Here is a 23852-nt window from a genome sequence, read left to right as displayed (position 1 = left end):
GACTCTTGGTTTCTTTTCTCCAGATACTACTGACAAATTTTTACATTGAATATTATTTGGATAAAATTAATAGGCAATTTAGAGCATAGCACTAAAAACCTGAGCTTTCCTTTCAAGAAAGTGTCTTTACATATAGGCTACCCTAACATATAAATGTGTATATATATAGATAGATAGATATAATTTTTATTTATTTTTTTATTTATTTGTTTTGACATGGAAACCCTGATGTTGTTTTCAGTTCCCCATTCAGTGGGGCAGGAGCTTCAGGATTCCCAACTGAATGTCAGAGCCTGTACTTCTGTGGTGAGGTTCTATAGGGAAGGGTGGCAGTGAAGGCAGCTGCTTATCTCAGGCACCTCTTGAGTTAAAGACAATGCTGTTGAATGGTGCTCTTGGCTTAGTCCCTCACTCGGGAAAGAAAAAAAAAAAAAAAAAAAAAAAAAAAAAAGGCAACAAACAAACAAAAATAAAAACAAAAAAGATAAAAAAAAAAAAAAACAGGTCAGTGTAACTGTGGATCTGAAAGGGTCCTGGGGTCAAGACAGACACTACGAGACACAGATGTTCAGTTTGGACAAGAGTTTTTGTGGAAAGTGTTGGAAATTCACTTGCTTAATTAGTGAAATTTCTAACTGCTCAGGGCTCAGGGTTTGTTAATAACACCTTCATGCTCTTAAAAATATAAAATAAAAAATTGTTGGTGCCTGAGCTGTTTCCAAATATGGCATATCAAGCTTGATTTTTTTTAGCGTTCTGGACAAATCCAAGTCCCATTTTTCTGCACCTTTGGAAATTAGCTAGTCAACAGTTGTTTCAATAAGTAAGTGGTGGAAAATCAAAATGCCCTTTTAAAATTAATATAATCTCCAATTATCATATTACCTCAGGGAAGAAGGCCTGGTGGTACTTAGTAGAGCTCTTTGGGGCTGTTGTGCATTTTAATTGAGTGAATAATTGTAAAACACTTCAGGGCCTTGGGTAAAAGGCTCTGTATAAACATTGCTGTAATGCTGAATAATCAGGTTGTGATATGAACTGGAATAAATGAACCCTATAAATAGATATATAAGGTATGTATTTATATAATGTGTGTGTGTACATATACCAACCTTTTGGAGATAATGTCAGTTACTTTATGAATGTCTTACAGTTCTTGAGTAAGAAAAAAATCTGAGATTAGATAGCAAAATTCAAAATAATCATAATCATTTCCAAGATACTGTGAATCAGCAGTTTATCATCCGATGCAATATGCAGAGAACTGCCAGAAGTATTGATGGGGATACCGCTTCAGTGGTTCTTCTTGAGAAACAGCGAAATGTGTTTCAAAGGGAGCCTTATGTTTTATGGTGAAGGAACATGGAGGAGGCAGACCCAAGGTACTCAATGTTCAGGTACCTAAAGATGCAGCTAGACATCTACAAGTTTAGAGCGAAGGGAGTTTCACTTCCGATGGCTTTCCCAAGGTATCACTGCAGTCCAGTGGTGGGGCTTAGAATAGAGCAGGGATCTCCTGCAGCCCATCTCAGTGCCCCTCCAGGCATTTTCCAGCTGGAGCATTGGATGAGAAAGACAGAAATGGCAAATGCTGCTCAGCAGCAGGATCTGTGCTAGGGCTATAGCTGATCTGCTCTGTTACCATGCATCAATCAGCAGCCACTCGCTTTCTCCTGAATACCTTGGCTGTCTTATCTCTGAAAACTGTAATTTTCTGAGGCAGTGATTCTGACTTTTTCTGTGCATGTATTCTCTTACTCTTCAGTGCATTAGGAGGGGAAATGCCTCTGAAATGGAGATGATGGAGATGAACTTTTATAGTTCATGCAAAAAAGAAACTATGCTGGGCAATGCAGTGCTAGTACAGACAAAGAATTCTCTTTTCTTAAAAGGGACTTGACACTTCCCATGATGATGCCACTTCACTTAGTTAATGAAAGGAGCCATCTAATACAGGCTAAATGCAAAAGTAGATAGAGGAAACTGGCATTTGAATGGCTTGAGTGCTTGAAATATAAATGAATGGGACAAGACCAGACTCTGTTTATAAAGGAATCAATTACCAGCCATCATCTTACTACTGTGAATCTCTCATTTGCAGGAGCAGTCAAAGCTATTTTTGCTGGGAACTAGGATAGTCATTGCTTGAGATTACATGCATCTTTTAAGCACTAAGGAGACATTGAGGAATGCTGTGGATTCAAGAGGGGTAGAAAGACTCTGAAATTACTTTCCTTGCTGTAAACCCACTGAAGAGACTGATGTAGTGCCAGGCACAATTTGAGTTCTGCAGAGTTGTACCCACAGCAAGAATGGTTCAACTAAATGATCTATTGTGTATTAAATTTACAGATTCAAAGAGTGTAGCAAATGTGTGGGCTATTCAGCATGCTAGAATGGGAATTAGGTTGGACTAAAGTGGTATCTGAGGGTTATTCCAAAAGGATAAGTGCCTGGGGTACCATAGAAAACACAAATATCTCTGATTGTGATATTGAAATCTTAGAGGCAGGTCAAGGATTGACTTTACTGAAGAGACTCCATGATGTTTTCCCACACAAAGGAAATCCTTCCAGGTGAAGACTGAAGCTTATTCACAGGGTAGTGTGCTGAAACTTTTTAGAGGATGACTATCCTTCACATGACTAGTCAGGATTTTTCACAGGCTCTAGATTCCTTTTAACAACATGCATAATGCGACCGACATCTGATAGCTTTTCCCATCTGCCAAGGTTATCAGACCTCAAATGAAACAGCTTAAAAATTGAAAAGACAGCCAATATGTAGACTAACATCAGTGATCAAAAACTGTGGCTGTTACATTGGATTATTTTGTTAAAGAAGGAGAAGGAGAAGAAGAAGCAGAAGCAGAAGAAAGACAAGAAGAAAGACAAGAAGAAAAACAAGAAGATGATGAAGAAGAACAGTTATGTTTAACGGTTAATATCATGATATTAATGATCAATTATCATGATATTAATGATCAATTATGCTTCCAATATACCAACTGACATCAACTGATGTGGTATCTTCTCTCATATGTGTGGTTATCCTTCAGGTGTTCTCTGTTTCCATTTGTTGTGTTTTTCTTCATTTTTACTTTGCTTTATTTTGGGCTTACTTGGTAAAGAAAAAATATTTTCAGAAAATTTCATCAAATAACATGTGCTGCACTGATGTCAGCTGAGGAAATCAACGTCAAGAGCAGGAAAAGCCAGAAGATGAATGGATCTCTTAGTTCAAAATAGGAAACAGCTTGAAGTTCCTTTGGGGGGGAAACAGAAACCTCATTCATTAACAATGACATTATTTCACCTCTGGTAAAGAGTAAGGATTCTGTTCTCCCAGTGATGGACAGACACATCTCACATTCATGCAAACGACCCTGAGCATTCATGGATACAAAGGAACAGCCCTTGAAATACTGGTGATTTTGACTGGCAAGCTGTTCTTATGGACTGCATGTGGCTCAGACATCTGGCACAGGGAAAAATGCATTATTTGTATTCCTGAATTGATTTCAGACTGTGTAAGGTCTGTATGACTCCCTGCAACTGTATGACTATCCTCTCAGTGGATATCAAAGTAAATCTGTGTCACTGAAGTGAAGGATCTTGCCTGGATGATGCAATATTCATTTATTCACACTTTGATATGAGGATCAATTCTGATCAAGCACTCATATATTTTGTAGAGGATTTATCACTCAGATGTATCTGTGGTTCTTGAGGTTGTTTGATAGAAGTGTACATCCACCTACTTGATCATAGTCACGCACACAAAACTTTGTGCCTTTTTTCCAATCAAACTGAGAGTGGGACAGGAACTTGTGGTGTTCAGTTAAGATCATCTCCATTTGCTTAATATAAAAGGTCAGTAGATGTTTTCCCAAGTGCCTTTATTTTCTGTTTCATTACTCTCAGTACCTTCCATTTCCTCTTGAGCCAAGAGCTGCAGCTAGAAGCCTGACTCCTACCTCATGCTATTCTGAAATTTGTTTATCTTAGACTCTGTCATTTTGCCTAAACATTAACATTTTCCAGAAATCAGCTTCTTAAGTGAAGAGGCCTATTAACTTTCTGAAGTCATATGTCAGTGAACCACAGAACTGTTTAGTTTAACTAGACAAGCCTTGTAGTGGTACATGAAAATTATTTTCTTCTTAAGAGTCACGTTTATGTCATTTACCAACAAGCTGGCTGTATTACTGCAGAATAACCTGCAAAAAGGTAATTTTAAGAGGGCACAAAATTAATTCTGTTCTGTAGAGTACCCCTAACCTTTCTACAAGATCCTAATTAGCTAATCCTAAGCACGGGAAGTTATATCATATCTGCAATTGTCAAGCATTTCTAGAAATTATCCATTTTTGATAGCAATAGGTATCACCATCCACAAAGCAAGCCTTTCATTTCAGAATATTAGAAATAACAGTTGATTCATCGAAGTCTGAAGCTCAGCAGTGCAGAACTTCCATCTATTATCTTGCTTGTTGGCAAGGATTATGCCCTGTCCCTAATAATACATGATTGATACAAAGCGTTTAGTGAATAAAGTCCAGTCATTATCAGGTTGTCTCCCTGTGCTGCTGTAATGTTAAATTACCGCTTGAATGTGGAGCAGCAGTAAAGAAGGTCCTGGGTCTTAGGGGAGATAAGGCAGCTTGAAAGCTGTTTTTCTGCTTGGTTGTGATCCAGATTCAATGTAATTGTGTGCACATCTCAGTGCAGAGAGGGCACAGCAGACTTCTGTAGGATATAACTCTGATGGCCAGACCCAGGTGTCATTTGTCTCATTTCTTTGAGTCAAACTGCAAATGTTCATTAATGAGAATGGAATGACGCCCTCCATCAAAAACCACAGATTATCTGGTGATATTTGTACTCCACTGGATCATTTCACTAACTGTCCATGCGTTTTCCAAAATAAACCAGAGACCCTAGGTGCCTGCACAGCAGGGCCAAATTCTGCTCTCATCAATATGAATTCAAAACATGGGTATTTTCAGTAGCGTCTTTATAGTCATCCAGATTTCAAATAAGAACTGCATTTGGTTTAATCATTCAATTCCCAAGCTCAACTTTGGTGAACTTTAGAAGCAGGTTCTCACCAATTAACATGTTGTTTCTTTCTCTCTCTCTTTCCCTAAAAACATGCAGGAAGTTTGCCACTCCGCAGAGCAAGATGAATGAATTTTTTGAGGCTACGTTTTCCAAGACTTTTTAGGATGTTTTGCAGTCCGCTGAATGTTAGAATCCTCCCTGCAAGCCTAACATTTCTTTAGGGTCAGGATCAAAATTTGCTCTGTAACTACCTGCACAGAAGGGGGAGAAGGAAATCCAAGTACGAGTGCTTCCAGTCTTTACCAGCAGTTACAACTTTAAATGCAAATGATGGAAATTTCCTTGCTCATCATCAGAAATTGTAATAAACACTTTTGGCACAATTTCACAGTGAATTGCTATATCTCAATCTAGTGTTAAAGGGTAAAAAATTGAACACAGCCTTCTTATTTGTGCACAGGTGTGCTTAAAGGTCAGCAGTGTGACAGGAGAGAGATGTTTTCATCTGATAATGATTTTTTTTTTTTTTTTCATGAATTTTTCTTCCAGCTACCCATTTCCCATGGTATTCAGTAGCTGCAGCAGAAAGGACCTGGAAAACAGCCTGGAGAAAGGAGTGGGAATGTGTCTGTTTAACTTGCCTGAAGTCAAGGAGTCCTTTGGTGGACAGAAGTGTGGGAATGGCTACGTGGAAGATGGAGAGGAGTGCGACTGTGGGGAGCCTGATGTAAGACACCACCTGTGAATTACTACTCACCTCCTATCTGCTGGGTTTTAACAGTAGAGAAGTTCCAGAGTGGGTTTAGCATGTTTGGTGTAAAGCAGAACTTCCCCTTCTCTGCTCCTATCTTATCAGCTTAAGCCTCAGAGTCCTCAGAAATGCAGGGTTTCTGCTTGCCTTGCATTTGGGTTGCTGAAATTGCAAAGCATTAGTTAAACATGTGCTCAGTTTGCCATTAAGGAACAAAATCTCTCATGGTTCATCCAACAGACCAGCCATGAGTATCACGTTCCTAGCAATAGAGATGCCTGTACAAACAAGCTAATAACAGAAACCCAAAATAAATTTGTTAACATCACTTAGATTTCTCAGGATACCACACATTAACTGAAAGTTCTTTTCCATCTATGAGAAGCTACTGAATTGATACTGCTTAGGTGTCTATTTTGTTGCAGCCAGTTTCAGGTTTTACGTACAACACCTTTCCCTCTTTTGCTATGAGATTTTTTTTGCTGTTAGCCAATTACCCTGCTAACAAAAATAGCCTTTACTGACTCCCAGAAAGATTACTACTACTTCAACAATCATTTCGTTTAGTTTAGAGAATGTGTCAGAGGACTGCTCAGATCAGGAGGAGATAGGCAAAACCTGGGGGTCAAATAATATCCGAGCACACATTCTTATCCCTTTGGCTCCCCATGTTCATTGGCTGTATTGAACTTCTCCCAGATTATCTGAATTAAATACATCAGCAGATGAGGGATTTGTTTCCTGTGATAAATACAGCTCTGCAGACAAAATAGATCGGGGCAGTTAAAACACTGAGATATTGCTGTATCCTGTCTATACAGTGTATTGGATTTACACAAGCCATAAGGATTTCCTGACAGTTCACTCATTCTTCAGGGTAACAAGGTTGGAGGAAGCAGGCTTATCTTCTAGTTTAAAGTCAATAGAGTGCAAGCAGCTTGCAAATGTCTTTCTAACCCAGTTATCTTTCTCATTTTCACTTTTGAATGATAGCAATACCTTTTCAAGTCAAAGCCACTTAACATCAGCAAGCACTGACTTGATTTGCCTCTTCTTTCTATGTTTTTCTTTTTTAATTATGTTGCTAAAATGCACCTTGGGTCCAATTACATTAGTTTGGATTTTACTGCTATAATCCAAGTGGTACCAAATACATATATAAATACATACACACATATATATATTAGAGTAGTTAGCAATTCACTCTCCAGTCATTTAGACCAGCTGAGTTTTGTCAATAGTGGTGCAGTGCTTTATGGCATGGAAAGCTGTACAATAACATGCGCTGGTTGTGTTATATCGTTGATCAGAATTAAGTATCTGTCTGAATATATAGATGTAGATGGTGGGTAAGGACATTTCTCCTTTACTCAAGAATCTTTTACCCTCAGAATTTTGATGAGGCGTTGAAGAATTCTGTGTGTTACTTGCCAAGGAAAAACAGCTCTGCTCTGTCCCCCAACTAAAACATCAGCTCCATGTTGAGATCATCAGTGACATTCCTTAGCAGCAGGACAGCAATGGATTCATAAGGGCTATGGTACACATCCCACCCTTCAGACAACCCCGAGCACAGTGATACAGTAGGGACTGTTTGGTTACCTTCACACATCATGGTCTCATATGCATCAGATGCTGGTCAGCTTCTTGAGTATAATGGAAGCTGGTGTGCTCACCACCAGGCCAAGAGTATAATTCCCAACCAAGGATGATATTACCAGTTTAGCCTAATTTTCGATTGTATTTTAATGTCCAATATGCTGTCCAATGTCAGCTGTACAGGAAGGAGGGTTAATATGGATTATACATACAAAGACAGAAAAAGGCAAAGAACAACAACAAGCAAAAAAAAAAAAAAAAAAAAAAAAGGCAAGCAAACAACAAAAAAATCACCATTGTACCTTTGGTCCATGAGAACTGGAAGGTGACAAATGTGGCCAATTTTATAACAGGCTACAAGGAAGATCAGAATACTACAAATTGGTAAATGAGAAGTCAGTTCCAAACAAATTACTGGCAAATGTAATAAAGAGCTACTGCCTGAGTAGCTGTGGCATGCCAGGGACTGTTCTGAGTCCTGCTTTTGTGCCAGGACGACCTGCTTTACAAACTTATCACTGAGCCCTGCAGGATTTAGTAAGTAGGTGGAAAGGGAAGATCCAGTTATATCAGCCTGTTTCAAAGGAGCTTTAGACCAAAGCCTCTTTAGAAGACTACACGGCTATAGGATGAATGAATATTGCACAGACAAAAACTGGGTTAAAAGACACGAAATATAGGGCAAATGTAAATAGTCAAGTGTGGCAGTGACATTATCTGTGTGATGTGTCCTGGAAGACTACACAATTCAGCATATTCATAAACAGCCTGAGAAGAGGAATAGTCTTGAACTTGCTGATGGTATTAGCTAGGCTGGTAGGGATGAAAGCTGGCTGTGAATAACTAGAGAAGAACCTTCTGAGATGGCTTGACTGGGCATTAAGGTGAAAAATGGGATGCAGTGCAGAGTGATGCATGTTCCAAACATCACAGATAGGATGATGGACTCTGAGCTGACTCTGACCATAGAGGAGCAAGACTTCTTACTGCAATAAATAGTGTGACGAAAATGTCAGCTCAGTGCTCAAGGGTAGTCAAAAAAGGTAAATAGGCTGTTAGAAATTACTTGGAAGGAAATAGGAAAAAACAACCAAACAAACAAACAAACAAAAATTTAAAAGAAAAGCACCAGAAAACCACGATAAATCTGCTGCATGATGTGTCTGAGACAGCATGTGCAGCTTTTTCCTACCTCTCTCCCTGGTCTCAATAAGGATAAAGCAGAATGAAAAAAGGCTGAAAGAAAAACAACCAAGGTTGTTTAAACTTTTGGAGGCATTCTGCCTGGAAAAGTAGAAAATGAAGGAAATAGTGACAGAAGCTGATAAAATCATGAGTGAATTGGAAAGGAGTGAATAGGGAGCAATTGCCCCCGGCAAGAACTGTGCAAATGAAGTTAGCAAATGGCAGGTTTCAAACAAGCAGAAGGAGCTGCTCCCCAGACTGTGTAGCTTACTTGTGAGTTCCTTTCCACCAAATGTTGCAGGTGCTAAAATGCATATGGATCCAAGGAACCCAGGAGATGAGGAAGGTATCACATATCTGTGTTCATATTCTTGTCTGCAAGCATTTTCTGCTGGCTGCTGTCGGGGTGTAGCAAGGTTAGATGGGTTAGGTGTGGTCTATCTTGTATTCTAAGGAAAGTGGGGGTGAAAACATGGTGTCATGTAGGTGATTGCATTAGTCTGTTTAAGACACTCTGATAAACCCAGATCTACACCAAGAAACCCACCTCCCATCATTGCTGTTGTAGCTAGCAGTGACTAATAATAATAAACTACGACAGGATGGTAGTTTCAGGTGGCTGCCTCCCATCTCTCTTCCAGCCTCCAAAAACCCTGTGAGCCTTTTCTGTTTGCTTGCCTGTTTGTTTATGTTAAAACCATTCCTGACAATTTAATAGCCCAGGCACAAAAACTATTTACCAAGCTCATTCCCTGCAATGAGTAATAAGTGAGTGAGCAATTGGAAATTTGAAAGGCTGCAGCAACATCATTCAGGGAGCTGTGTCTTTGTCCCACGCTGCCTGTGGAATGCCAATTGCTTTCCTTGGGTTGCTTTGTGGATGGCCTGATGATGGGGTATAGGAGCTGACAGTTTCAGAAGTATGTTAATTGGATTGACATCGCTTTCCTTCACTCTGCTTTTCTCAGGTTGCTATTGAGATGAATTTATAAGATCTTCTTCTGTGCAGAGGAATGTTACTTCTTAAATACAGCAGCTGTGCAGAAATATTTGTGTAGCCTGCTGCCTTCCAGCATGATCAAAAATAGGTGCAGGAAGTTGTTCTGCTGCTTCAGAGCAGCACAGTTATCTTTGTATATTCAGGCAGAAAACAGTGAAATTCGGAGAATCATTTTGCTCATCTGCGAGTGCAATGGCAGCCCTATCTTCCAGCTGGAAAGCTTTACAAAAACCAATAAGGTAGCAAGAGGCTGTGAACATCATTCTAACCCACTTATTTTTCCTGTGTTCCCTGTATTGTTAGTGATCCCTTGTTAAGTCAAACTGACTTAACACAGCTGAAGAGCAATTTTATCTGCTGCTATTTTCGTTAGAGAGCTGAGATTCCAGCGTAGCTGATGTAACTTGCAGCTTGTGAGTATAATCTCGGAAAAAACAACTCCATTATTTTCTGAAACTTCTTAACAGCTCATTCTACAGAGAATAAAGTTTGTAAAAGCCCATGTGCAGCCATCTAATCCATGAGTGTGAAATTGGGATGTATCAGTTAGTAATAATGCAATTCATGCTCTTCGCAAAGCTCTATTACCGGAATACCCCAAGAAAAGATTATATGGAATGGTGTCATCATCTTTCTTTGCAGCAGGCAGCAGACTCCATGCAAGACAGAAATTTGGTGAGCATCTATCACAAAACAGAGAGCTGCAGTGGTGATGCTCAGTACCTGGGGCACAGGTCCGGGATCCTCAGCTGTGGTGAATTCCACAGAAAGTGATTAATTCCACTGAACTTAGGGGAAATAAAACACCATACTGTTGTGTCAGGATCGGTAGCAGCACACTTGAGTTGTTCATGGTGTTTGGCACTAGACCCCTGGCTAGAATAAACCAGCCTTCCTCAGTGGCTTCTCTGGTTTTACTACAATTACTGCAGTTGTAGGAAGGAAGGACAGACAAGACTGTTTGGATCAAGTTGTAGAATTTCATACATAATTCATTAATTCATGCCTAGCTTTTCTTGGCAGGGCTATAGCACCTCTTTGAGAAAGTCAGCCTCTCTTGATTTACAGCTGAAATTTTTTTTGACTGAAAATTGTCTGCTTTTAATTTATCCCCCGTCTAGGAATGTACAAACCCATGCTGTAATGCAACTACCTGTACTCTGAGACCAGGAGCAGTGTGTGCACACGGACTTTGCTGTGAAGACTGCAAGGTGAACTGATGGAAACCTTTCTTGTTTGTGTGGGGTGGGCACAATTCCATAATCTTCTCAACAGCAGACGAGTAAGCAAGAGCACAGACCCAAATTAACATCACTAAGTATTAAGACCCTTGCATTTTTTGTGAGCAATTAAAAAAATAATCAAACTCTAACAGTTACTGAAAGGGCAGACTTTAACAGTGCCTGTGCTATTTGTAGCCATTTCATTTGTTCATGCAAAACCTCTTCCTTTTCATGAACTTGTATACTTGACTGTTTTTCATGCTCATGTGGATGTTGTGCTGTGGCAAGCAGTCGTTAAATGATGGACCCTCTTTTTATGGGAAGACTCTTGAAATATTAATTCTGTCAACAGCATATATATTTTTAATGGCTGAGCATCAGCTCTTGTGGACTCCTAATGTGCTATAAAAAGCCAACTTGCTGCAGGCATTTACCTTCTCAAATGCTCACACCAACTCTTGCATATGGGCTAATAAAGCATTCAGCAAGTTTCCATTGTGTCTGTGGCAACCATCTGCCTAAAAGCTCAGACCTGCAAGCTGTCAGGACAGCATCAACCTGCTGCAGCATTTTCCTAGGGAGGATTACCTTCATGTGTTTTTGCTTTTCACCAAAAGCACTGGTGATGCAGTTAAAGTTCAATGGTGCTCCCGGAGCATACCTGTCTCTTGTTGCTGGTGATGCGTGAATGATCAGACTGGGATTTTTTTAACATTCCCTAGTTGCCTTCACCTCTGAACAACAGAGTTATCTAGAGAAATTGGGACAGGAGAGGAGTAGTTTTTTGGACTGGTGGTATTGTTAAGTTGAAGAAGATCTTGAAGCCTGGGAGAGAGCAACATTTCCCTGAGCTATCAGGGAAGCAATCAGGGAGCTGAAACCAGCATCAGGTGGGGTGGTGACCCTGTGAGTGACTGCTCCAGCTGGGGCTGGAGATGTTCTGTGGTCATCTGGCTGCCCTGGTCACTTGTGGTGTTGTCACAGCTGGCCCCAGCACAGAGCAATCGCCTGGGATTGGTGCTGTGTGGATGGCAAGGTTTCTGGTCTGACTTCCCGTCAGCACTAAGGAGCATCCTTTGCATTACAGCCCAAAAATATTTCAGCATCTGCGTGTTTAGGAATGGTTGCAGGAGGTGCATTGAAAAATTTTGTTCATATTTGAAAGCTAACAAGAGGCTGGATTTACCTTCTGACCTGAGCCACTTTGCAACACGGATCAAATAAATACATTTAAAAAGTGGCGTAATCCTTATGCTGTCCACTGCAGTCAGTTGGTGCAGAGCCAGTGGAAAAAAAAAAAAAAGCTGTGTGCTGCAAGGGTTACACCGCTGCATAACGCTTATTGATTGGAACGACAGCAGTGAAGGTTTTGTTTGTTTTGCAGTTAAAACCAGCGGGGATTTCTTGCAGAGAGTCAAGTAATTCCTGCGATCTGCCAGAGTTTTGCACGGGAGCCAGCCCTCACTGCCCAGCGAATGTGTACCTGCACGACGGGCACGCGTGCCACGGGGTGGACGGCTACTGCTACAACGGCATCTGCCAGACCCACGAGCAGCAGTGCATCACCCTCTGGGGCCAGGGTGAGTCCGGGAACCAGGAGATCTGCTTGTCAGACTGCAGGAAAAGTTGCCTGTGATTATAGCCGGATTTGGGGGAATTTTATACAGTGCCAATCTGTGTCTATTCTTTCCTGAAACGGAGAACTGAACAATGAGGGAATCATTTTGTGATTCATTTTCTCCTTGATTTGCAGTCATGTTCGTTTCTTGCAGCAGGAGGTAGAGAGCGGCCGTAACTAGGTTCATTCCACGGCACCACTACAAATGGCTCTGTGAACTTAGGCAAATCGTTTAATACTGATTGATACGGTCTTAGTTCATCCTATAAATTGCTGAATGCTCCTGACAGAGGTAGAATTCACATCCCTTTTCAGACTGCTTCCACCTGATCTCTGAATTGCTCATCCGCAGAATGTCTGCTTACATCCCAAAATAGAGTTCAATATTTAACACTAACACGAGATTCTCACAGCCCCGTGTGCATTTTATTAATTGGTGTTACTCTGTAAACCTGCCTCCTGATAATTCTCTTAGCAGAGCATGCACTGAAGCAGAGATTTTATTCACCCATGGGAATTCACTCACTTTTTGCAAAAATCTAAAATGATGAGCTCTTAAATTATCCTAAGCAGATGATAACCCAGGAAAGCTGTTCGCCTTCTACCTTGTTGTGGCCCTCCCACTGACATACCAGCATTAGCTCGGCATTTTGCTGTTGCCTGTTGCCTTACTTGGGACAAGTCACATCTTCAGCATCACATTCGGTCCCTCTTTCAAATGGGAAAATATTTTGAACTCTCAGGGAGAGGTGATATTAAGAGCTATATTTAATTATTTCTTTTAAATTAACTTTTTTGGCTCCTTTAGGTTCCTTCAATTCAGTATCTAGCTGTCTTTAACTCTATTTCAAGATTTTGATATCAATTTACGATGCACAGAGGTTTCCCTTGGTCATAGCCCTCATCAGAAGTCCACTGAAGAATTTATCAGTAATTTTATAAGAGCTCAGACCCCTTTCCAAACTTTTCAAATGAACATTAAAGCATCTCAAGGAGTAGTGCCAGTGATGCAGATAGCAGAGAGACATTAGCTTGCTCGTGTGGGTATAGGAACACGTTAGAAGAGTTCCAGTTCATAACGAAACTGCCTACGTGGAGAAAGCCATGCATCTCATGCACTCCTCCGAATCCCACTCGTGTCATAGAGGTAATATGAGCTCATATAGGCATGTGCAATTATAGCCTCCAGTCTTAGTCATACTGGGACTTTTAATCCCCTGGATACAGAGATATTTCTCTCATATAAAGCAAAACCTCCTTATGAACCAGTTTCCCATGCCATGGAAAGTTACTCAGTCAGACTGTTAGTAATTTTGGTTGCTTAGAAAAATTCAGCTAAAGGTCAGAAAGCTGTATTGCTGTAGCTCCCTTGCCAGGTCTGTTTCCTAACAAAGCACGTCCTCCAACACCCCCGGGCTCCCCAAATTCTTTCTTGTCTTCCTTCTCTGGGCTATTCAACATGGGCACTGCTGTGCATGCAGTCTCCGACGGTCAAGGCTGTGGGGGTCTGCTTGTGAGACAAATGACTTTGTTAGGAACAGGGCTCAAATGGTCACAACAGACATTAACTGGAATACCCTTATTATCTGAACCTGAACTGCAAGCCTTAGGTCTGAACTCACTGGTGCAGGTATAAATTAGAAATAATACCTGTAAATCTTCAAACTTCAAGCAGACTAGATTTCAAGAAAGAAAGGGGAGGGAGAAAAAAAAAAAAAAAGAGAGAGACAGAGAAAAAAAAAAAAGGCTTGTATTCTGAATTTAAAGACCAGGGCTGTAAATATCTCCACCTGCTCATACTTACATCTTGTTGGAGCATGAGCTGGCAGAAGAGGGCTGGAATGGGAAGAGGGGTGGGTGGGCCATGCAGCTGGAAAAAGGAGAAGATTTCAAATCTTGACTGCTTTGGCAGGACAGATAAGAAAACTGTTTCCCTCCAGCTCTGCTTGCAGCAGAAGGAGGGATTTGACATATCAAGATGTTGTCCCTGGGCTTTGTAACAAAAAGTTACGTTTGAACCTTTAACCCGATTGCTGTAATTGATTAAAATTTGTTTTTAACAACTGTGTGTGTTGGAGGTGGGATGAGGGAGTAGTTGTGGGTTTTTCAAAGAAAATTTTATACAGTAAAGGGAAAACAGGCCATAGTTCCTTTACATTAGTTCCCTTTTTCTTCTCCGTAAGAGAAAGCCGTGCAAAATACGTTAACTTTTCTTAAAACTGCATTCAGTATATTGAATTTCTTATCGATGTGTTCTCTTGTATATCTTTCTTCATTCATAGTCTTACAGATGCCCAATGATAAATGTCAATCTTAATATTTTTAGCTCTGAAGAAAAATAATGAGTTTGTCAGAGATAGTTTACATTAGGCTGAGCACCAGGAATCTGTTTCCAAAAAGGAGTACTCGCGTTTCATCAGGTTTCTTTGTTACTTTCAGCAGATAATTTCTGGAGGAAAATTGGAGGAATACTTTTTGCTGTTCCCTATCTGCAATAGGCTGGAGAGCTCTGAAAACAGCCATAAATATCAAGTTCATTCCAGGCTGCTCACAGAACACGCAGATTCCTCTTCTCCCTTTCTTGCATTAGTTCTCGTTGTTTTTATCTTTAAGGAGCAGTATGCATGAGGGGCTTATGACCTTTTTTGTTTCGTATTAAAAAATTTCACATTGCACTGATCTGACCTATTGATAGCGGTGTGACAGAGTGATAGATCGATAGTAATGCATTTGTGTAATGTCTGGTACTCCACTGGCATTTGCAGGGAGCACCGAGATACACAGATAAAGCTATTTAAGAGAGAGAAATTATTGATTACCAAGGAATAGAAGATTCTCAGCTTTAAACTCTTGGCATTTTCTGCATTGACAAGAAAGTGATTCTTCAGGGAAGAAAAGGAAATGTTTGTCAGTGTGTTTTCCTACATTTCCCCAAGAGGGAAAAAGCAATGATTTGGGGGAGCCAATGGCAGGCATTGACTTAATAATTAGAACATGCTTAAATCTGTTGCGTAGACATGGCCATTTGTTTAGGCAGGAACAATCTTAATTTTATTGTCAATATTTGTTACAAAGGCCTGTCAATGATACCAAAGCTTTGGATTTTTTTCCAAGCACAACCCTACAAGCAAAACGGGCTTTCCCATCTAAGTTAAGCAGCAAAGCCACTGCTATTTTTTGAAGGAATACATATTTATCTGAGTACTGCAAAATTTGAATCTCATTTAGGATAACCAGTGAAACCAAACAGTTTGGGTCATTGCAGATTTACAGCAATGCCTTTGCTTTTAGGGGTGTGAAAAGCATTAAACCACGTTCTCAAAGCTAGCGAGAGCTGGCATCCTCCTTACATGCAAAAATAATAACTCAACCCCATCCCACTTTTCAGAGACTTGACAGCAGGGATCACCAAGAAAGGCCAAGAGAAGCTCAAGGAAGTTTGCTGGGATCTTCAGTGCAGTAAAACAGACTTAATGAGATATAAAACCTAGGTGCAAACCACGTGGCACACACAGATGAGTTTTTATGCTTTTATTTATTTATTTAATCAGTTTGTTATCACACTACAAATAAGATGACTCCCATCTGAGTGTTTTTGTTTTGTGTTTTTTTTTTTCCCCTCCACATCATATACGCTCCGTAGGTATATAATTTTAATAAGTCTGAGACAATGTTGGGAGGTGAGTCTAAATATCTTCTGTTTCTGCTTGCTGCCTGATAACCGAAGTTTCTCTGTTCTTGCAGTCAGCACCATGGTCAGAAATTTCTCTCTTCTCTTTTGGGAGACTGTGACAGTGTTTTATCCTCCCAGCAGGTCTTGTGCTGGTCTGAAATGACACAGCATTTCTGCACTGCTTCTGAGAGGGCAGAACATTTTTTTTGCAATCTTAACATGAAAGAAGTGCGTTTGTCAATATACACGTTTGGAGGAAAAAAAAAAAGTCTCCAGGCTGACAACTGCAGTGGTGAGCTTTGACCTGCAGCAGTTTCAAATGGCTGATTTAATCCCTCGAATAAGGCTCAGCATGGAAAAGCTGACAGGACCTTAATTACAGGGTCACGATACTATAATTATCAACAGCAAAGTGAAATAAACTCTGCTCATCCAGTTCAAAGCACTTAATATCCACTGTAAATCTCACAAATCATTTTGTCTTTGCCTGTAGAGGTAGCAAAATAGAGAAAGACAGGACTTTCTGCTGCAGTTTATGTGCTGCAATCATGATAAATGGGTTTCCTCCAGTAATGCAACATTACAATTCTCTTCCTTAAGCATCCTCTGAAATCCTGCTTTTAACTCGGTAGCTCCATCTGCTCAGCTTCTTATAGTTTGCTATGTTTTCATTTATAAAAATGTCCAAATATTGTGAGATAGCAGTCAGGAGAAGGAGCAGCCATCTGAATCCCAAGCAACCATGTGTTTTGGTTTGATACAGAAGACAGAAATTGAAGCTAGATTTTGGTTTCCAGGCCCCAGATGATCACTGGGTACCAGGTGTTTTCATACACAGACTGCTCCAAGCATGGCAGGGGAGCATTATTTTGTCCTCCATGACATCCGTTTTCTTGTCAAGTAATATTGGTTGGAGTTAAAGCTCACTGGCTGAGCCCTGCAAGGATGCTGCAGATGTGTTTTTCTTCCTGCAGGCAGCTTTCCATCACATGTACCATGCTTGACTTCTACAGTCAAAAAAAAAAAAAAAGAAAAAAAGAAAAAAAAAACATTTCGCTAGGTGAAAGGGAAGGTAAATACCTTAAACTCTCCGTCTTTCAGCAAGCCCTTTATTTCCTTAACATCATTTTTTAATAAGCATTTTATAGGTCACTTACAGGCAGAGCATGGGACATTCATTTTGCTTTTGGCAACTCATGGAGCCACACACTGCTCGGAAAAGTGTGTCTGTGTTCTGGGCTGCTGCTGACACATCCTCCAGCCACCCCAGTGACACTCCACTGGCTGAACTGGTTGGGGTTCATGGGTCCCAGCCAAAAAAAAAAAGGAGTCCCATCGCAATTGTGTATTGTCATGGGGTGAGGTAGGTCTGAGGAAGTCAAACACTGCAGATGTTGGAGGAAAAAACAATTATTTTTTTCTTGGACTTTTACTTACAGCATGTTTTTTCTTTCCTGCCTTCCCTCTCCACTCTGAAGCTGGCATAGTGTATGCACATGTTAATGTTTGCATCATGCTGAATAGTTAATGTGCCTGCCCTGGAAAGACGAGGAGGAATCTACATGCTGAAAATGTAAATTTTACTTTTGCTTTTTGCACAGTGCCTTGTCTGGATGCTTTTGTTGATTTTTTGATTATTGCTTGTGGTTTAATGAAAAGAAGCAAAAGAATCCTGTGCAAGTCCCTTTAATAGTTCCAGATTTGAGTAAAATTCTGAACTCAGCAAGCTTAATAGTAATCTTCCAAAGAATTTTAGGCTCTTGTCCTTCTCTCCAGGGAACCAGCAACTCACAGTCTGTTCCTTCTGTGCCCTGCTTTCTGAGTTTTCCATTTTCAGTATGTAAAAATCTTAGAAGGAAAAGAGGGTGCCATCTTAAGCCTCTCCAAGTTTTAATATTTTGTCCTTAATAGCATTAGATTGCTGTTCGGCAGTATATAGTATTAGTCAAGCTTCTAACTGTGAAATGCAGATAATTAATTGAGGCTTTAATCTCTGAGTTATTAGTGAAAAGATCCATGCTATCTGGGAATTTTACAATCATATTTGTATGTTCTTCTTCAGGAATTTGACCCCCTTTTTTAAAGCCTTCTTCCTCTTTGAAGGCTTTCAAATCTTCAGGATAGTTTAAATAAATTATATGTTTTAGCCACAGTTATAGGCATGTGCACTTGCAAGTGGCTCAAAATATTTGAAAGATGGAACATTTGAAAAATGGAACATTAATTCTGTCCCTGTTAAAGATCAGGGAACACTGAAAATGGTATGTTCTCAGCCTTTAGGCTATCACATCATTTGTTGTCAGTTATTTTTGTTTCAGTTTCACTGATCTATCAAAAGTACAAAAATGTATCTAGCAGATACATGCCAAGAGAGTCAGCCAATATATATCCTTACCAACTTGTCTCCTCAAAACAAGTCTGTGTATTGGAGCACTTGAAATGTTGGCAACGACTTGATTGTGCTATTAATTATCTTCATGGAAAGAAAATATGGGACAGCAAAGGGCCCTAATCTATCAAAGAACAGCAATTATTTGCTGGAAACAAAAGCTACACTTCACATTAGAACAAAGGAATGAAATTCTAATATGGGGACTAATTAAATATTGCAACAGTCAAGCCACAAAAGTACATCCTCCACCTCTTAGACATTTCAGATGAATGCATGGATGTAGAAGATATTCTGTAGTTGGTCATAATCTGGGAAAAATGGACATAATATTATCTGCATAAGGGATTAGAGTAGATGTTCTAATAGCACCTTTTAACTTCTAAAATGTGGGGATGAGTAATCTGTCTGCACAGACATTTCCAGTACTAATGCCATCAGAGAAGTTCCAGTGCTGTTAGGATAAGTATTACAAAAGGCTACGATAGATAAGAACCAGATGCTGTCTGTCTTCCCAGATTCCTAGTTCCACTACCCCGGTAGAAATGATCCTGGTTTCAAATCAGCCTTTCCTCTCAGGCATGGATTTACTGAAGATTAAGGTGGAGACAGGTTCTTTTCCTCTCCCCAGTGCATTAACTTGATCCAACAGCACCATATTCTCTTTGCCACGTCACACTGTTGTGTGACATTCTCATTTGCAAATGGATTTTTTTTTCTGGTTTCTTGTTGTTCTAACTATAGTTAAAAGGGCCTTTCTTGAAAACTATTTCCATTGGCTTCAGCTCCTGGGCCCTTGCTAGAATCACATGGACCCCTGTAAAAGGAAGGGAGTGAACTTACCAGCTGGCCCATGTCTTTCTTCACTAAACCAGATTTGGCATTTGCTAAAAGTTTTTGTGTCCTAGGAGGATTCACAAGAGGACCATCATGTAGGAACTCTGAAAGAGAATGAGTTCAGCATTGTCTACTGCACAGGGCTGCCAAGAGAGACAAAGGACTGTGGAAAACCCACACATTCAGGCTCTTCAATTAGCATGCTGATCCAGCACAACTGCTCTGCTGTGCTTCATCGACATGCAGATCACATCTTACCTTCCCCTAAAACATCACTGGAGCTCAAAGAAAATTATTAAAAACACCTTGTACGAGATGAAAGTTCTGACTAGGTTTCATTTCAGGTGCGAAACCTGCTCCTGGGATCTGCTTTGAGAGAGTCAATTCTGCAGGTGATCCTTATGGCAACTGTGGCAAAGACTCCAAGAGCTCCTTTGCCAAGTGTGAGCCCAGGTAGGGTCTCTTGGTCTCTCCTCACCAACACAGGAACTGATGTGAGGGTGGTGGGAATGGGTATATAACATCTACAATGATTTCATTAACGTTTCATTTTGTCTGTTTCCTTCAGAGATGCAAAATGTGGAAAAATTCAGTGTCAAGGGGGAGCAAATCGACCTGTGATTGGTACCAATGCTGTTTCCATAGAAACCAATATCCCCCTTCAGGAAGGTGGAAAGATCCTGTGCCGTGGTACCCACGTGTATTTGGGGGATGATATGCCAGACCCAGGTCTTGTGCTGTCGGGAACCAAGTGTGAAGATGGAAAAGTAAGGTTCTGAAACACTCCCAGACAGGGAGAACATCACCACCTTCCTGCTGCAAAGTATTTTGTACTAAAATGACTGGTTTTTGCTTTGGGATTTCTTTCTTTTTTTCTTTTTTTTTTTTTTTTTCACCCCACAAAGGAATTGGTTGGCTCTTATTGTTTCTCACACTGAGTCAGATGTTTACTCCCTTCTTCTGGCCACTGTTCTGGATTACAGATTTGCAGATGCAATGAAAGTTGCTTAAATTAATAACTGTTGTTTTGTTTTGATTTTTTAAGGCAGCCCCAAGTTTCTATCCAGTTAGGATAGAGGTTCCTTGAAAAATAAGTACAGCAAAGTACACTGCAGAATAGTTAATGAAATTCTGATAAAATCATGCTATTCACTGGTGAAAGCAAGACGTAGAAATTAGCATTGCAGTTGAGTTGATGTTTATTCCTACCTAAATTCAGGGTTTGGTGTTCAAGGGTTGGAAACCCCCATGCCCTCTAAGTGTCCTTTGCACTGCTTCAGGGTGCTCAGCTTGCAATAAGCTCTCAAATAAGTGTTCTGGCTCGGTGAAGAGATCTTGAAGACTTGGTAGATTATACAAATACATAAAATCTGGAGTAGTTTAGGGAGGAGACAGTAACACCTAAGAATGAAACAAATTAAATCAGAAATCAGGCGAGCAAACAAAAGGGTATTTATTTATTTATTTATTTTTCACAGAGTGTTCTGTGAGCTCTGTCAACGGGTTGCCACAAAATGTAAAACAGTGAATGTGTTCAAGAAGTGAATAACTAGCTTCACTGGGGAAAAATACATCAAGGGTTACTTAGCACTTCTGGCATAGAAAGTCCCCATACTGCAGGTGTGTGCTGGGGACGTGCCGCTCTGTGCTGCTGTGCTTTTACACAGTTGCTTTTGCATCCGCTACTATTTTCATGGATTTTTCTACCAGTGCTGCAAACTTTCTCAGTGTGTATGGCATTGCAAAATTATCATTAACTTCACTTTAGATTTCAAACTGTATTTATCTGATCTGCTGATTATGCCACCCCTCCTCTTTTTCTTGCAAGAAAAGCTGTTTCTGTAAGATCTATTTTAAAAATATAAACCCGTTTATGTTCAGCCATCAAAACTGATTTTTGCAATCATATTTTGCAAACATTCTGATTTATCTGGCATGAATGTAGTCCAAATTTCATGTGGCTGTCTCATTCATAGGCTTTCTTTGGAGAGAAAATGAACAGAAAAAGGTGGGAGACAGCCATGAGTTTAAAGAGGGGAGGAATGGAAAAGAGTCCAAGAACTATTGAAATGAAGGTTTCATACCCTTAGTGGATTACTGGCAAAGAGGAAAAAAACTGCTTTGATAATTTGTGGTAAATTCAAATAAGCCTCTGAATTTCTGGATGCTTTTGAATTATGTTGGATTACCACTCTGCATTGGGAACGGTTTTAAAACATGTCCCTAGTGCAACTCCAGTTCTGGTACAGGAAAACAACCCTTACACAACATTTCTAAGTCAATCTGTTATAAAACTTCTTTTCAAAGAAAATTCAACGCTGGGAAAGAACCCCATTATGTTTTACTAATGAGTATTTAATCTTTCTAATCTATCTAATCATACACATGCACACTATAGAATACGCAGGCTAATACTTATGAAATTGTATGTTTTACTTTGAGGACATTAGTGCGTTTGTATTATGGATTAAGAATATGAATTTAAATATTCTTGAGTTTTCTAAGCTGAAGATACACAATTTGAAATGCAGCCATTTTAATGTGATCAAAATTCTGTGTGCTACTGCACTATGAATATTTGAATTGTGAATACTGCTGTAATCAGACCATATTCTCTACATGCGTGCATGTTGATGCCAATTCACTCTAATTTCCTTTCCATTTTTCCTTCTCCCCAGGGGATAAGTGCCCTGATTAAGCATCCCTGTCGTCTCCTTCAACACTTTTCCCTGCTTAATGCTAATTATTGTGACTGACTTTTAGTACTACTGAACTGAACTGCAGTTAAACATGAGCAAAATTGTGCAGTGACTTTTTTCTCTCTTTCTTTCTTTTTTTTTTTTTTCTGATCAATAGAGTATAGTAACAATCATTCCAGTTGCATTTTTTTTTTCTTACAATTTTGAATAGAATAAATTCTTATTACTGACATCCTCATCAGCCATTTGACAGTTTGATGGTGTTATTAGACAGTGCCACTCTTCTTTTATACCAGTTTTCAGCTATATTGGCAGAGTAAAGTTGTCCTGACTGGACAGCAAAATATTTTGCATGAGTACGTTGCATATGCTACTAGTTTACTTCCATTTCCTGTCAGGTTATTATTATTACTTTATGAATTGTTGTTTTATATTTGACATCAAAAATTTGTTTAGCTTAGGGAAACTGTCAGTAAGATCTCAGGTTTGCTGATGAACAATAATGAGCCATACGTATCTATAAGCTCAGGTGAATTTTCAGGCTGTCCTGGGGCAAGTTCCACATTGGCATGTAAGGGATATATTGAGCAATTGATATCAATACAGTTACGCTAATTTATGGCACAAGGGGACCTGAACTGAGACCTACTCAGTGCATTTCTTAGTCCTCAAAAATGCAAACTGCTGTGTTGTTTTTTTTAATTGACTTGAAAGAAGAAAAACAAATAAAGAAAAAATCAGTGGTTCCACCCGAGTGAAACTCTGCCTGTTTAGTTACACAAGCTCAGCATATTAACCAACTTTGAACTATGACTGAAATTCAGTATTGGCCAGGGCACAATATTTAAATTCCACAGATTTGGACGTAAAAGGTCCACAAAGAAGAAGACATCTACTGCTGCTGTCCTTATCTTTTCATCAACATGCTGTCAATGCAACTTGTGTGTTGGGAGATCTTCAAAACTGCTATAGGAGCCATTGACAGAGGAACAGATGTAAAGAGTTTGAGAGGGACATGGTCTGTGGTGAGCACCAGCAGTTCTGCTCCTATTAAAACCCCTCTTTCCTTATTTTGCAGATTTGTCTTAATCGCCGGTGCCAGAATACAAGTGTTTTTGGTGTACACAAATGTGCAACAAAGTGCCATGGACGTGGAGTAAGTATTATAGGAATATTTATTTATTTTTTTTTTTACAGTCAATAAACACTAGACAAGACATGATTTTAAGTAATACATTTGAGATATGTGATTCTTTGTAATATATCAGTCAAAGTCATTGCAATATTTTTTTCTTATGTATTTCAATTTTCCATGTCCCTTATATGAACTACAAGAAGTGAAATTATTTTCATTTAACAAAGGAATATTTATCAGTTAGTAATTATCTTATTCTTAATTAACAGTCTGTGATAAAAAGGAATTTTGTCATCTTCAAAGAAATTTTGTCTAACCTTCCGTCATGAAAATTTTCCATTAACGTTTCAAAAAAGACAGTTTCTATGTGGGTCCAGAAAAGCTTAAATATGCATTTGAATAGAGATATCTCAAAAAAAGTATTTCCAAAATTATGAAAATAAAGTATATAGATGTGTTTTATGGTATGAAAGTGACAGGATAAAACATTTGAAATCAGTTAACAACAGCATTCAAAGTGTTTTGAATGCTACTTTATGTTATGAAAATGTTAATCATGTCAAGCTATGCCTTATTAACCTTGATTTTCTAATGATCTGTTTGTTTCTGTGAAAACTTCTGGAAACGCCCTGTCCTGTCCTGTGAGGGGATTTTAATTTACTTTATTTTATCGTCCCACA

At 39.5% G+C, this 23852-nt stretch overlaps 1 protein-coding gene across 1 annotated transcript in view; it reads left to right on the top strand.

Moving 5' to 3' along the window:
* ADAM12 (ADAM metallopeptidase domain 12) overlaps positions 1–23852 on the top strand; it is a 184648-nt gene that overhangs the window by 143962 nt on the left and 16834 nt on the right. The window contains exons 12-17 of the mRNA XM_068689155.1: positions 5613–5790; positions 10720–10809; positions 12206–12401; positions 19683–19791; positions 19907–20105; positions 23116–23193. Of these exons, the coding sequence (XP_068545256.1) occupies positions 5613–5790; positions 10720–10809; positions 12206–12401; positions 19683–19791; positions 19907–20105; positions 23116–23193 (850 nt within the window). The remainder of the gene's footprint in view (positions 1–5612; positions 5791–10719; positions 10810–12205; positions 12402–19682; positions 19792–19906; positions 20106–23115; positions 23194–23852) is intronic.

The sequence above is a fragment of the Anas acuta genome, chromosome 7, assembly GCF_963932015.1.
Source record: "Anas acuta chromosome 7, bAnaAcu1.1, whole genome shotgun sequence".
NCBI lineage: Eukaryota > Metazoa > Chordata > Aves > Anseriformes > Anatidae > Anas > Anas acuta.
Note: the sequence above shows the minus strand (reverse complement) of the source record. Positions and strands in the feature narration are given on the sequence as shown.